At 36.7% G+C, this 17,371-nt stretch overlaps 1 protein-coding gene across 1 annotated transcript in view; it reads left to right on the top strand.

The window, feature by feature from the left end:
* Positions 1-1,303: 1,303 nt before the first annotated feature.
* Positions 1,304-17,371, top strand: part of LOC121376392 (phosphoglucomutase-2-like) — a 33,419-nt gene continuing 17,351 nt past the window's right edge. Inside the window, exons 1-4 of the mRNA XM_041504242.1 lie at positions 1,304-1,546; positions 3,508-3,607; positions 12,266-12,333; positions 13,916-14,004. Coding sequence (XP_041360176.1) covers positions 1,478-1,546; positions 3,508-3,607; positions 12,266-12,333; positions 13,916-14,004 — 326 coding nt within the window. The 5' untranslated portion in view covers positions 1,304-1,477. The remainder of the gene's footprint in view (positions 1,547-3,507; positions 3,608-12,265; positions 12,334-13,915; positions 14,005-17,371) is intronic.

Below are 17,371 nucleotides of genomic sequence, written 5' to 3'. Positions count from 1 at the left end.
GATGCATCGTTTTGTGGGGGGGGGGGGGGGGGGTTCATGGAAGACGATGGAATTGTGTATTTTATTTACAGTATAATGTGGGATTTTTATCACTACACATGCTTTAACCATTTTGTTTGCTAAATTAATCTCTGTTGGTGTCAACAAGCAACAACATTAAAGTCAACGTAGTCACAATCAGTGAGGGAAGCCATGGAATTCCATCAGGTTTGTCGTTTTAATGACCCTACCCACAAGCGGCGCCTAGTCTCTTCTTTTGGAAATTTGTAAAACGAAAAAAAAATTCACATCATGTTATGTTTATGCTAACAACATGTGTTAGGCATCGTGACCGTTAACTGTTGTAAATGATCGACCAAAGTTGCCTCATTTCACTATCAAACCATACGTAACTAAGGAGAAGCTTCACCGCGCCACGTAATAAACAATGGCGGCCAGGGGTCGAAGTACCCGTATGTTTGGTTCCGAGAATAACCTTTTATGCTCTGCATGCAGCCATTTGATATAAAAAAAAAAAAATCCCAAAATTTATCAGTTGTAAGATAAAACTGACTATCTCGGAAATAATAATTGCCTTGCTCTTACTGACAAAATTGTTTATTTCCTAAGTTTTAACATCACACATGCAATAATTTCTATTTATAATAAAACCAATAATCTACATAAGCAAAGACTTGCCCAAAAATTATTAAGAGCCTCCCTAGATCAAACAATCTAGGTCCACTTAAACAAACGTTAATGGAACTTCCTTATTTGAGGACAGATTTATATCAGTGTGTTCTCTGTATGATTATACATACCTTGACCATTTTGAAAGATGACACATCATTTGTTTTCGTCCACACAGTTGTATTGTGTTTGTTTATTTCCATTTTCCAGTCATCGTGATTATTGCACATCGATTTAAGCCGTCTAAAATCTTCATCTTCGGCAATTTTGATCTTGCCCACCTCCATATTTAAATAATAGTATTTCTCTAGTAAAAGTCAGATGTATCGCCTCGATTACACATCAGACGAAAGCGGTAACTTCTAAGGATAAATCGTACACAGGCACCTGTCAGGTGTGTTGACTCGACGGTTCACATAACGGAAGTTGTTCTGACGTGCGTTATGATGAGTAGTGTCGTAAAATGAAATGTAATATATATTTTGGCGACTGTTTTTTTAATTTCTAAATTATCCGTCACACTATAATGCTACTGAATCGGGCATATACTTTAAATAAACAATACACGGACAATATTAAAATGACGTAAGTGTCTATTTTGCGACATTACAAAAATACACCAAGTGACCTTGATCCCTGACTGTTGAAATTTTTTTGGTGGTAGAGATTTACCTTTTTCTACCACAGTTGAAGGCTACTTGCGTCTGTCACTGGAAGCTAATAACGATATTGCAACTGTTATTATTACGGTTAGCCGAACCTAACCAGCAGACACACCAGGATTCGTTGTTAATTTGGCCGGAAAGCCATGACAACTGCCAGAACTGGCGAACCCGACATTGATGCCAAAATAACCGAGTGGTTATCGTGGGATAAGGTATGCATAGCTGTAGGCAGCCAGTTGAAAATAAAGGCGGTTCCAGAAATAATCAGATGGCGGAGAGGGTTGGGGCAAACAGTTTCTGTAGCTACTACTACTGCTAATATAAAATAATGTGCAGCAACCTTCAAAATACATGGATACACAGGGATCTCACTGACCCTCGAAAAGTGTCTTTTGAAGCAAGGAACTTGGACAGGACTCATATTTTTTTAGTTTTAGGCCAAGAGAATGAAAGTTATAGATTTGCGTATGAACAATTTTAAAAACACTGAGGCTTTTTTTCATTTTTCATTATTCATTATTTTTATTGATCTATTATTTCCATAGTAGATTCAAGTCCAAATGAGGTTGACACATTAAGAGCTCGGCAATTTTCGTCAATGTTTGGAATATACTGCTTCCTGCTTGAGGATTCAATGCTCTACTGGGCTACACTTTAGAACTAATGACGGAGATGGCAATTTTGGCACAAAGGACCTCGTAGACATTATCACTATTGATGATTTGGAACTTGAATTTGTGTGATCATTAAGTTCCTTTTTTGTGCAAATAATGACATTTTTTTTAAATAATGAAAATTTTCAGCGGTACCTATCACGGCATGCGGGCGGTGGACACAAATCTATAACTTTCATTCTTATGGCCTTAACTTAAAATCCTATTATGGGAAATTTCACAAGAAAGCTCCAATGACCCCCAATGGAGAAAGTCCAGTGAGAACCCTGGATACATCATGATGATCATGTGACATTGTTACACATACTGGGTTACTGGCCTACAGCCACAAGTTAGCATTCAGTCAGCTATCAACCATTGCCCTGTTTAACAATACACATGTATGTTTTTGATAAAACACTGAACAGTTTTGTTTCGGAAAGTTATGGCTCTAAGCTAAACCACTAAGGGCCGTCCATAATTTTCAACATTTTCACCAGCGTACAAACCGTACGCTGGGGGGAGGGGGTTAAGGGGCCAGCATACACTTTTTTTGAAAATGAAAAATGTCTATCAACATGTTTCATTTGGGGATGTACACTTTTGGGGGGGTGGAGGGGGTTGGTCAAAAGAGTAATCTTTGTACACTTGTGAAAATGTTGAAAATTATGGACGGCCCCTAAATGTTTCACTCACCGAAACAGATGATGTAATTAACTGTTTATTTGTGTCTAATGCATGCTTCAGTTTTTTACGCAAATGCAGGAAACTTTGTTACATAGTAGCCAGTTTAGTGTTCATTTGAAGCATAGAAATACTAAAAAAAGGTAGCTATTTGGATAACAACTGGCTGTCTGTAAATATTGATATACTTTAGAACCAAATGTTTATGCTCATCAAAACTATCTTTAAAAGAAGGAAAATCCAGGTCATTCAACTTCAAGTCAGTACCATCATTAACTAGTGCAAAAATAAGCACATTGGTTTATGAAGACTTGTGAAAATTGGCTACTTCTAAACTGATACATGTACTTCTATCTTTGAAGTTAAAACTGACAGTGCTTTTTATTAGTAACATACATATTCAGTGATTAGCTTCTCTTTGGCGAAGTGGGAGTGGCTATATTCCACTGGCACTTCCAGAGGATGGCTACATGACCACCCCCCACCCCTTCAGACTGTTGTATATTTAATAATAAAAATATATGCTCAAAGAATGAATTGTTGTCTGTTCATTTACTATGGAAGCTTGCATTCTGTAGTTGAGTTTGAATGAAAGTTCCATCAGTAATTCTGATTACTACCACATATAGATTTAAACTCTCCCCACATCCCCCATCTTTTATATTTGCCTGTTGCCTCATAATATTACTCATAGCCCTAATATAAAATCCTGACTACACTAATGGTAAATTCTGTTATTCATTTAAATTGTCATCTCTCATATTTCTGCACCTCCACCCCCCACCTAGATGTGACTGACAATAACTACAGATAGTTGAAAATGTGTTTTGTTTTAGAATAAAGAAACACTTCGTGAAATAGCTGATCTTGTAGAGAAGAAGAATGTTGAAGATCTCAGACACAGGTTGCTTCAGAGAATGGAATTTGGGACAGCAGGTGATACAAACAGTAATTTTTCCAATAGACCTCTTTCACATTCCACTGCGCATGCGCCCATTGCGGGGTAACTCGAGGACGCAAACCACGAACTCACGCGAGATCTTGCAAAAATAGACCTGTGGACAAGTTGGGGGCATAGACAATGGGAGGCCACACAATAGGAATGTGAATATCGCCATGATTAATTATTCTATCAGTAGGGAACCCGAAAATTCTGTCGACATCCAACAAGACTTATTGGAGACATTTGTGAATTATTGCTTATCACAAAATAAAAAATATTTTGTTGTTAACGCCCGACAAATCATCGGTTCGGATTCGTATGCAATAAATATCGGATATGGGCTGAAATAATATTAATGTGTGCGCACGTGTATGTATGCAGATATTTATTGTATTTAACCTAATTAAAATATTTATAAAGCATTATACAGATAAATACATTCAGGATTCTTGTCGGGATTTCTTTTCACCAAGTTATTTAAAATTTTGTTCGGTATTTGGAATAAAATTAAATGATACATATGAAAGTTGAGCTATGGTATATAAAACATTAGAATCAGGCCCGTAGGAACGATATCTGGAGTTGGGGGAGAGGAGGGGGCACAATCTGTAGTGGAGGGACACAGTCTAGTTGGTGGGGGCAAAAAGCCATATTTTAAACCAGATTTATAAAAGTGGGGCTGTACAATTGTCTGTACTAGAAAGATAATTACCGATAGGTGCTAAATAAACAACATGATAAGCTGGCATATGATCTAGGATTAATTCATTCCACTTCCGAATTTATAATAACTTACTTTGTGACTGACGTGAAAGGGTCGATGAAAAATTCGTACATAAATAATTGTTTGTATTTCTTCGGATAGACTTAGTTGTTCGAGCTAAATATATTTAATTTTACAGTTCGGACCAATAAACTGGTTTGAGAGAAAGCATCTGTTCGACCCCAGAGGTATTCGACCAATCAGCACCAAAATAAAAGGGTTTAATAGAGGAACAAATCTGGACATTGTTCTTGGTTCGAGAATACCGATAGGTTCGACCGTTGGGCATTCGAGCCAATGAGATTCTACTGTATATATATATATATATATGGCTCTGTGCCTTCAGCGCTCGCATTTGATGAGCTCAGTTTACATGAAATTTCGATTCTCCCCCCCCTCTCCCCCCGCTAATCATGCTGGCTATGGGCCTGAAGTTATATACACTATTCATAAGTTAGACCAAACATCAAATTAGGATTGTATCGGGTTGCATGGGTCTACCACTCTGGAAACGTTGCTGTACTTTGTTATGTATAATCATGTACGTTATAAAAACGTTTGATACTTACATACCATATCGATATATAGGACTTCTCGCTATAATTGTAAATGTGTATCAAAGTGCTGATGGTATCACTAACGACCAATTTTCTCAGGAACAAAATACAAAATAGTAACCAAACACTATTGTACATACAGATATATGTTTACTTCAAACTGATCTTCACGTAAAGAAGAAGATGTCATCTTCTAAATTCTTCAAAACAAACAAAGAAAACAGCATGTCAACTTTTACTTCCACGTTTACATGTGATGTCAAACTTTGAGACATGTTTACTCGGTTTCTAACGTCATGCTAAGTTGTAAGTTTTCGTGTGTGACGGCTCATATATGTTTTAAAACTTCATAAATATCAGATATTATTTCAAGTGAATTTGTATGTATCTGATATAAATGATAGTGAAAATAAAAATAAAATAATAAATAAAATAAGATAAATAAATAAATAAGTAAATAAATAAATACATAAATAAATAGTTTGTGGATAGACATGTAACATTGATTAGTAGTTGTACGACTGTCTTTTTTGTAATGAAACGATAAGGGAAAAATAGAGCTGTGATAAAGGTCTATGTGCGTTAGGGGTTTTGTTGGGTTTTTTAGGGGGAAGGGGAGGCATATTTTATTAAATTTTAAATATTGATACATGTGGAAAATTAAACATCACTGGAAATCCGCATGAGTATTTAACTATAATTCTAATTGTTAAAAGTAAAAAAAACATTCCACTAAAGTTAATTTTATTGTATGAATCTTAATTTTGCATTGTCAAAATACCCTTGACAGGCGGCTCCAGAGACTTCGTCTAAGTTAATGTTTCACTGCTTTTGGTCTTTTCGCAGCCATTTTAACATCTTGTACGAAATATGTACGTTAGTCGCTAGAGATTCACAGCTCCTATGAAGCCACTCACGACGCTCATGACAACTGTCGATCATTCCCCCCAATTTGCATATAGCCTCGATACTGTCCCAATTTGGCAAGGGACGGTACTCTTCGCGCACATGCCCAGTGGGAATGTGAAAGAGGTCTATTACCCAATTCTGTGCTGGAAAAGGTTGATCAGTGAGTGAATTTTTCTTCACAAGTTTTTCAGCACTATGACATCACAATGCTAAGTATTTACTAGTAGCTTAAAAGTACACTTGATGTTAATTTTGTATTGTAATAGTGTTCTTACTGGGTGAAAATTAAAGGAGGGTGGCTGTGTGGCACCACACCCTTAAAAAAAAAGCAAGATAAAAAAGCTTGGTTACCATATATTTGTGTGTTGGTTCATCAACTTTGTGGAAAAACATATTCTTTATTTTGCCTCTCATTATTTGGTACAAAAAAGTTGATATGAAATACAAGCTGTCTCATGTTGTGACAGTTCTTGGTGTGACTATCTCTGGCAATTCCGGTTTTGCTGAACCGATCAAAGTTTTAATAATATTATTTTAATAAAGGTTTCAGGATATATGTAAAACAATACAGATGTTTGTAAAGTGATGCAATGTGGGATAAAAAACAATTCTGTACATTTTATTTCCATCTTCATCGAATGAATCAATCGCTTTGATATTGCCAACTGATAAAAAGTAGTTTCATTTTTGGAAAGGTGGTGTATACATTATTTGGCGCCCAAGATAAATTATTTTAATTATGTAGACACTACCACTTATGTTGTTTTTATAAGCGGTGATATCCCCCAAAAATGAAAAGTTTTTAATATTTTATAAAGAATTGCTGAATGACAGAAAGTAAAATTCATTAGTTACAACCAATGAAATCTGCAATTGAGGAAAAAATTTCAGACGATAGTTAGTGGAAACAAAGACAGAATGACCGGTATGATCATGTGACACATTTGGCGCCAAATAAATTTTTATTCAGTTGGAGATTGCCAAGTCAATAACAAATAAAATGTTTTCATTGTGATGCTCAAATAAAATATAACTTTTGTTGCATTTATCAAACATACAAATGGATACAGGTATGGAACAAAATAGAGGCTGTTAAAAATACTGTTAAATTATGTTACAGTAACTGTCGTAAGCTACTGAAGTTTTTCATCAGTTGCTTTTTCTTACACACAACGCAGCTTGTTTCCTTTGATGTCCAGTGTGCAGAATGATGTTTATTTTTGTGTGGAAAAAAGTGTGCATTTGAAAATTGCAGAGATAGGTGCTGTAAAATATAGTAGCATGCGGGAAAATAAAGAGGGGCACAGAAAAATAAAGGATGGCAATAATGGGGCGGACTTCCATGTTTAAATGGAGCAGCTAGAACACTGAGTCATCCATTTGCTAAAAAGCAGATATATTTCCATGCATGAAAACGGACACAATAAATCATGTACAGAATTGTGTTAATGGAAAGTGGGCCTTAATTACGTCTGTACATAAATGCATTTGTCATTTAAACTATGTGAATAACGGTTGATTATTCATCTGCTTTTAAAGAATGATTCCTTACTTGTTAACTAGTACAGTGAGACTTGGGTTAAAAAAAATATCTGAAAGAGTACCTGTACAAAAATAGTCCTATTAAGACACAGTCCTTCATATCTAAGATGCACGATCATGCTTGCATTCCCAAGTGCACCTTAATTTTATTTTGTAAGTGTCTTTTATTGGCATCTAAAATATGGTAACAGTGTGCCTTTCACTGGTTGGTGGACAGAAGCTACGTTTAGCTCAGCCGGTCCTAGTCTTTGAATATCATTATTATATTGATTCAGCGATTATTCAATTTGCACTGTTTAAAACTTGTTTTTATGGAAGCTTCAGTGAAGATTTCTCCTACGGAATGCAAATAACTCACCTAGAGTTAAAAGAGGAGAGTGATTTATCATTCACCTGGAATTTTCAAACATGAACAACTAAAAACAGTTATGTTTAGGACAGGTGCTCATGAACTGTGTAACTTTCCATCATATCCCTGCATGAAGGTCACTATCTGTTCAGTCCACTAAGAAATAAAAATAAAAATCTGTGTAAACCATTTTTGGGTTGTGCAGAAAACAAATTGAGGTGACCCATTTAGTTTTTTGCAATACCCGTGCTGACGAAGTAAATGGGTTATGTAAAACTACCACCAGATCGAAGGAAAGTGGTGAGTGTTTCCTGACCTACCTTTCATTAATTTTGTTTTAGTATGTGTTATGTTTTTATCTCGAATGGATTACTCTCCTGCTACATGTATTTCCATACGGAGAGGTCTGTTGGCCTACTGAACATGCCTTTAATGATGTCTTAATATGCAGGTCAATATGCATTATATTATATATGGGAGGTCATCCAGGTGACCTATTTAGACAAAACACTGAGATGATTCATAGATTTAAATAATAAACTTCAACTTGTACAATGTGTTTTTATTTATTTTATTAAAATACTGTTGATGCATTTAAAAAAAATATTTTACATATCATGATACAAATACATGTATACCCATATCTTCATATATGTCACCATACAATCTCATTATACAGGTCTTCACCGTAACAGGTTTTAAAATATGGTAGCCCTCAGTAAAAATTGGTAGCCCCACAATTTTAATAAATTTAAAAAAGAGAGAAAAAGGCCAAATCATTTATTTTTATTTAATAAACATGTTGTTTTGGGGTTTTTTTTTTTAGATGTTTAAGCATCTTGTTCATTGCGGAGAAACTGCATGTGCCAAAAAAAAAATCTAGTAGCCCGGCAGACTACTGGGTTTAGACATCTGGTAGCCTGAGCAAGAAATGGGTAGCCAAAACATCCCGGGCTACCACTAAGGTAGAGCCCTGTAATATCCATTTATAATAATAATATATATATATATATATATATATATATAGAGGATGATAAACTAGTTACCAGTTATTATCAAATTTATGTCCCGAGTGAAAATGATTTTACGAGGGACATAAATTTAATAATAACTGGTACCGAGTTTGTTATTCTATTTATTACTCCAGCTATTTGGCTATTCCATGTATATAGAAACGACGTAAACTACTTTACTGTTCTGGGTATTGCTTTAACTTTGTATTTTATTCATGGTTCACAGATAATTTTCAAAACCTAAAGTTCTATATATTCTGTAAAAAGAAATCTACAGTGAATTGCATTAAACTACAGCTTTATTACAAGTTTAACATTGAAACCAGAAAGACATAAACACAAATGCTTTAAACTACGTGACATCATTGTGTGTGCTTTGCCAAATCGTGATGACGTCATATTTAGTACCGACAAGTTGATTGGTTTGTTGGCGTCAAATCGTCATTTTTATTTTCCCTGTTACAAGTGCCTGCTGGGGTAATAAAATTACATAATATAATATTATACTTATATTGTATACTTTTATTCTGTGAGTGGTACATGAACATGACACATTGCATATGTCTTGTCCCATTTATAGGTTTTTCAATAGCCCATGTGTATATGTAATTGGAATGACTAGTGTGAATGTGTGTGTGCGCATGTTGGGTGTTTATGGGTGTCAATGGGTTTATGAGTGTTAATGGGTTTATGAGTGTTAATGGGTTTGTCAATGGGTTTATGGGTGTCAATGGGTTTATGGGTGTCAGTGTGTTTATGGGTGTCAATGGGTTTATGGGTGTCAATGGGTTTATGGGTGTCAATGCATTCTGTTTCATACAGTAAAACCAAACCATGAGCAAACTGGAATTTTGCCCAATCCGGCCAAATTTCATGGTCCCAAATTTTCAAAATGACTCACTAAACATATGATCGTGTCTAAATTGTATAAATATTAGGTGTGATCTGGTTTAGACAGGTTTCACTGTATTTATATGATGCATACACTGCTTACAGCATACTTGTAATTACTGTTAGGTGGTATAAAAATAAACATTGCAAAATAGTGTTGTTATTGTCATTGTTTTTCTGATTAGTTTTAGTAAACAAGTGCACACTTACATGTGTGTGTCACCCTGCAGAACAATGATGAGTAGGGCTGTGGAAAGTAGTATTTTATTAACAAATAATGATAAATTTAGAAATACTGCTTCTGGCAAGGTGTTTTAAGGCCTTAATGAGTAGAGATAAGAAGCAGTTTACCCACCATTTATATACACATAAAATAATAGAAAATAATTTAGCTTTTTTAATTTTTGTATTTAAAAAAAAAAATTCAACAGACAATTAACAAAAAAATTCTACCTACATGCAATTTTAAAAAAAAATAAAAAATTCTACCAACACCATTCCCATTACTGTCTACTGCTGTGTGCCCTTATAACAGAGAATGAAACCCAAGAACTTTCGACCTAAACAGCCCAGAATACCCTCAAGACAAAGCTGTGTAGTTCTGTTAAACAGATCGGTGTCTTCTCGCAGATAATAAACACTCTTTAGGTCTAATCACTGTAGCTGTGAGCCTTTTTTCTTCTGTTATCAGGCAGTGTTTTCTATTTAAATAGCGTAATGTTTTTTTCTTTCTTTTTAGTATTTATCACCTTCTCACATAATTGCTACTTCTCGATAGAACTGTCAATGTCTTGAGGAGGTAGACTGGAGTCACTGCCCAGTTTTCAATTATCCAGTTCGCATATGCCAACCTCAGAATCAATATTTTCAATTACGGGAACATTTCCTGTTGCTAGAATTCAGTCTCATTAAACCTATCGGGCTGAAGTTTTGCAATAATTTTTTGGGGATATTTTTTGTTCTCTTATTACAGTTCTTTCTGTTCACACTACATGTATTCTGTAAAAGCACTTTTACATTTTTAAGTGATACAACAATGAGTTATTGGCCTATTGTTTTCACAGGGAAGTAGTCCATGTAATACAAGTAAAATACAGCAAATATGAAACAAGAGGGAAATAAGACATATTAAAGTGGGTTTTTTAAGTAAGCAAAGTGTGTTAGGCCAAGTAAAAAAAAGTGTGTGGTTCCGGTTACCTGGCCGACACTAAACGTTTTTTCCACCTACTGATCTCAAGACAGTGAGAGGATGCAGCATGTGTTTGAAATGTTACTTTATTGCTTTGCCAAGACCAGTTTGACAGATTTTTGGAATTTACAAAAAAAGAAAGAAAAAATGTTGTCGCCTACCTACTTACCCTAATGGATTTTTTTTTACATGTAACCATAACCACACATATTTTCCCTTTCATTTTTTAAAATTTATTTATAATAAATAATTACATATTTATTGATCTCTGATGCATAATCTTTTCATAATTGACTCAGGAATATTAAAATAATAATGTACCTCTTGTCACTTAGCATAAACAGTGGCATACCAAAGAATTCTTGGTAAAAATAGAAAGTAAATAAAAACATCTGTTACATAGCCATGAAAACAGCCACCAGTTATTAGCAGTTATATCAGAATATATGTAAACATTATGTTCAAATCATGCATGTACACAATACCTATAACAGCTTGCACAGACATATACAACCTATACCCCTCCCGCTACTGACCCTTGTCAGGCTGCTTGTGCTCTCTTACACTTGTCAAGCACGGGCGGTCCCCTTTCCCACCCCTCAAACCCTTTCCTGTCCTGGATGGAGGAGCCAGCATAAGTGGACACCTGCGCCCACGACAGGCGTGTGCTACAACAGCTTGCTCAGAATGTGCACATTAAGCCCTTTGACCTGACCTGTCCTATACAACCAATTAACATCCCTCTATACTCAAAAGGTTCAGGCCCCCAAGTGGATAACAGCAATGGGGATGGGTGAATTATTCTATAAAATAGCTATTATCCTTTTGATACACCGGTCTCAGTGGTGTCATGGTTAAGTCATCGGACAGCTTGGTACCGTCTCCCACCCAGAGCGAGTTTTAATGACTCGGTGGGTAGGTGTAAGACCACTACACCCTCTTCTCTATCACTAACTACTAATTCACTGTCCTGGAAAGACAGCCCAGATAGCTATGGTTTGTGCCCAGGACAGCGTGCTTGAACCTTAATTAGATATAAGCACAGAAATAAGTTGAAACGAACAAACACTCCATACAATCTTCAGCATGTGGTGGTATCTTCACTGTAAATAAAATTTAATTTAATGAACAGCACTTACTTAGTTATATACAGTAAATAATTGCTTAACACTTTTTTTGAAATTTACTATCTGTCAATTTTATGCTCTTTTAGTGTTAGAGGTGTTGACAAGTACAAAATGTATTTCAAAGAGCTTAATTCCATAAAGCTGGAATGTCGGCAAATTTGGATCATGTAGAGAAGAGGGGACCGATCTTGTATGCAGTCATCTTTAATAAGCATGGATTAGGTTTTGAATTGGGCTTTGTAAATGTTTATTAATCTGTCGGATCTCCCGAGACGTGAATGGCTAATGCTGATAGTTTCTACTTGCGACAGGTTTACGAGCGAAGATGGGAGCCGGGTATTCCATGATGAATGATCTCACTATTATTCAGGCAACACAGGTGAAGTTTATTTATCTTATGTTATCACTTTTCATAGCTGAACATTTGTATTATAATAATTTTGTATCCATTCGTTTATTCTTTTATCCATCCATCCAAGTCTCATCCATCCATGTACCTTTCTATCCACCAGTCCATCTGTCCATCCTACCAACCATCCAATCCCATCCATCCATCCATCCATCCATCCACTCATCCATCCACCCAATCTCCATGCATCCATCTCCATCCATCCAATATTGCATCTGTCAATCCATCCACCCACTTTCCATCCACCCATCCATCCATTATTCCATCCATTCATCATTCCATCCATCCACCCACTTTCTATCCATCCATTATTTCATTGATCCAATCCATCCATCCACCCAATCTCCATTCTCCAATATTCCGTCCATCTATCCACCCACTGTCCATCCATCCATCCATCCATCCATCCATTCATCCAATATTCCATCCATCTATCCATCCATCCATTCCATCCATCCATTCACCCAGTCTCCATTCATCCAATATTCCATCCATCTATCCACCCACTCTCCATTCATCCATCCATTATTCCATCCTTTCCATCCATTGATCCAATATTCCATCCATCTATCTATCCATCCATCCATCCATCCATTCCATCCATCCATTCACCTAGTCTCCATTCATCTGATATTCCATCCATCTATCCACCCACTCTCCATCCATTCCATCCATTTATCCATCCATCCATCCATTCCATCCATTATTCCATCCATACCATCCATTCCGTCCATTCCATCCATCCATCCTTTCCATCCATCCATCCATCCATTCACCCAGTCTCCATTCATCCAATATTCCATCCATCTATCCACCCACTCTCCATTCATCCATCCATTATTCCATCCTTTCCATCCAATATTCCAATATTCCATCCATCTATCTATCCATCCATCCATTCCATCCATCCATTCACCTAGTCTCCATTCATCTGATATTCCATCCATCTATCCACCCACTCTCCATCCATTCCATCCATTCATCCAATATTCCATCCATTTATCCAACCATCCATCCATCCATCCATTCCATCTATTCCATCCATCCATTATTCCATCCATACCATCCATTCCATCCATTCCATCCATCCATCCTTTCCATCCATCCATCCATCCATTCACCCAGTCTCCATTCATCCAATATTCTGTCCATCTATCCACCCACTATCCATCCATCCATCCATTATTCCATCCATTCCATCCATCCATCCACCCACTCATAATATCCAGGCACACACACTGAGTCCCTTGTCACTTGTGGGCATAATGTAGCCCAGTATTAATGTGCTCACTTGATGCACGGTCGGTCTGGATCCAGTCACCGTCAGTGGGCCCACTGGGCTATTTCTCTTATCAAATGTGCTATCCTATATGTGGGATGGTGCAGATAAAAGATCCTTTACTACTAATGGAAAATTGTAGTTCATATTCGAACCCTATCCCCCCACCCCATCTAGGTCTTGACCATGCTGTTCCACTGATATTAGAATTTTTAAATACTACCTTTGCACTTAACTAATTCATGGTTATAAATATTTGTTTTATTGTTTCAGGGACTAGTAAAATATTTAGTATCCAGTTGCCCATCTGTTAAAGAGAAAGGAGTTGTCATTGGTTACGATGGGCGGCATAATAGCAGTAGGTATGTTTCTGCTAATGTTAATACTCTTATTCGAAATGTTTAGTTAGACCATGATAGCCTACGTGTATTTTGTGCTGGGGTGTATTTTGTGCTGGGGTGCGTTAAACATTCATTCATTCATTCATTCATTCATTCATGCCTGTATATTTATCATAGTTGATGTTTTATTAATTTTAGTTTGAATCTACTTTATTGTAACATTTTATGCATAAATATGTTATATTAGATTATATGATTAAACCGCAATTCTTATTACTGTTATAGTACAACATGTATAGTTAGAAGTACACATATTTCATTTCATTTCATCCTTAAAATGCTCCATCTTCCATAATGATGTAATTTTCTTCATGAAATAGATGCCGAACACTTGTAAATACATGCCCTGTAAAACTGCTAGTTGCAGACGTAAACTTACAAAATGTAGTGAAATTGGTCCCTGGTTGTTAGGTCCTCTGTAGTATGTGTGTGCATGTTACAGATGTTAGCTTCAGAAAACACAACAAAAGAGAAACATTCAAACTCCCAATATGCTGGGGAAAAAAGAGATATTCAATTTTAGATTGATCAGAAATGATTAATTCATATTATATAATGTACACCATTGATATACAAAACAGCTATGGAACCAGTTGAAATTGCTGTAGAAATGCAATTGAATCAATGTTCACATACTGATTAATATATATGAAGAAAAAAGTTAAGCACCCCTAGATGTACCGTATTTTCGAGGATTTTTATTTTCGTGGGTTTCGAGGGTAAGTAGTCAGCATCGAAAATATAAATCCTTGAAAATATTTGAAAAAATCAACAAATTCTAACTAAAATTTTTATTGTGAAAACCATAACACACTGACAATTTACTGGAACATTTTATTTCCTGTCATGCGCAGTCCACCAGATACGACAAGAGAATAGTATAGTCAAAACAACAAGTTAGAATTTTTAAAGAGTTATTGCGTGAATCTCACTGCTTGTAGAATATAATGAAATATTTTTAAATTTCGTATATTGTTTTTGTCAATGTCCGCCCGCACTGCATCAGAGATTCTGGGGTGGATGAATGCAGATTTCAACATTTCCTGGCGTATTTTTAATTCTGCCATAACTTTCATAATCTACCTTGCATGAATTGGTTTTATCGCCGAAGTACGCATTTCGATCTTGATGTCCGTTACAACTTCGCCGTGTTTCATAGCCAGGGAAACCCGCTTTGAATACCATGTGGTAAAATTAGACTTCATGGCGTCCTTAAGTGCTTTGTTCACACATACGTCGTAATTGGCTTTACACAAAATCAAAGACTGTGATCAGTTGTCTGTCGAATAGCATACCGGGTATCACAGTGGCCAATTAGGCTACAGGTGACTGTTCTATTGTTTAACTTTACACGTCGGTAGTATCGAACAACTGGCAGCTGAAATGAAACTTTAATCAACAATAGCAAGTATTCTCGCAACTAGACTTGCTAAAACTCGAAAATAAAATCACTTTCAATTTAGATTTGGCAAACAACGAAAATAAGAAACCTTGAAATCTTTTTATACCCCAAACCACGAAATATTAAGACCACGAAAATTTCCGGTTATACGGTAATTAGTACTGAAATAGCCCCATTCGTAAAAACTGCAAATTACGTGAGGAATATGTCAAAAATGGTGTTCCATTGAAATAATAGGAGAGTACAATGACAACTGCGACATCCCACAACAGAACGACATGCACATCCATCATGCCACCCATGCATTGCTCAAAATACAGTATCAATACACTGCAGTTGTTGCCATTTAACATCACTGTCTTGCATTGTTGAAGTTTAATCGTTGAATATGGCACGTTGACGGTTATCAGAGGCCCAAAGATGGCGTATTATTGGTATGCATGCGACCGGCATGACCTTCAAAAGTATAGGACGTCAACTGGGGTATCATTACACCATAATCAGCAGACCGATATGAAAACACGGACGTACCAATGCTGTAAAGGATCTCCCACGGTCAGGGAGACCGCGCCTGACGTCACAGTGCGAGGACAGGACCCTTTGCTACGTCTCCTGTTCTGAAGAGCCAATGTCAGCCAGAACAGTGAGGATTGAAGGCCAGAAGGCCGTTTAGCGTGGTGTTTGGCCCAGAGACATTGGAATCAGAGGTCCTGGCAAAGAGTCCATTGGTCCGACGAAAGCCGGTTCCTGCACCATGTCACAGATGGCCGATTGAGAGTTTGGAGACATAAAAATGCTGCCTACACACCCAGGAACATACGACCTATGACCTTGTATGGTGGAGGTTCAGTAATGGTTTGGGGTTGCCTATCACATGATTGTAAGCTGGATCTTGTCACCATCCAAGGCAACCTCAATGGTGATCCGATACATTTGTGATGTCCTGCAACCAATTGTTGTGCCGCATTTTGACAACCATCCACTCCCCACCAGACCTCTGTACATGGATGACAAAGCTAGGCCACATCGTTCCCGAGTAGTAACAGTTTTACTCCAAACTGAAGCTGTGACGACCCTGCCCTGGCCGGCCATGAGTCCTGACCTAAACCCAGTAGAGCATGTTTGGGACATCTTGGGGCGTTGAGTACAGGCACTGACCCCACCTGTACAGACTCTGGCACAATTAGAGGCAGCTCTTCATTGAGAATGGCAGCAGTTGCCCATGCAGCAGATCAGACAACTTACTGGAGGGATGAGACAAAGGGTGGAAGTTTACATGGGTTTACCCGCTATTGATGATTTGTGTCATGAATGTCATCTGTGAATTTCAAATAACATTTTTCATCATCAATCATGATGCTGACTTTTGTTTCTGACTCTGCACCTCCATACTTACTGTGCCTCAGTTTTTGGCTCAAATACAGCATATTGGAATTCTTCTCAGAATCATCATTAAAATTTCAAAATTGGATACACTTCTTATGTTTTCTTACTGTCAAAGATGTATTCTTGCAAAACACATTTGTTTTTCCGAGGTTATGTTATCAGGCTTTCAACGCCAAACCTCGTAAGACAAGTCATTGTGAAAAATACAGGGGGTGCTTAACTTGTTTCTTTGTGTATAGTTACTAGTGTGTGAAATTAGCTTTTTGTGTCCTTTCAGTTTATTTAATTAGGAACTTGAAGTGGAATCAAAGGAAGAGAATGTTTCTATTACATCATATCAGCAAATGATTTAATCAGCTGCTGTTAGGTGTTAAACATTAGTAACTGCGACATTTATTTTAATTTTAGAGAAAAAACCTGCATTAGCCACATATGTACTCTTTCTGAATAACAATGAGGGATCTTTTCAATACATGTTTTACAAACAGAAGAGCACATACCACATCCTTTGACACTCTCATGAAGCACTGAATGGGTTAG

This window comes from Gigantopelta aegis, chromosome 6 (assembly GCF_016097555.1).
Source record: "Gigantopelta aegis isolate Gae_Host chromosome 6, Gae_host_genome, whole genome shotgun sequence".
Lineage (NCBI taxonomy): Eukaryota > Metazoa > Mollusca > Gastropoda > Neomphalida > Peltospiridae > Gigantopelta > Gigantopelta aegis.
This window is presented reverse-complemented; position numbering and strand designations above follow the sequence as displayed.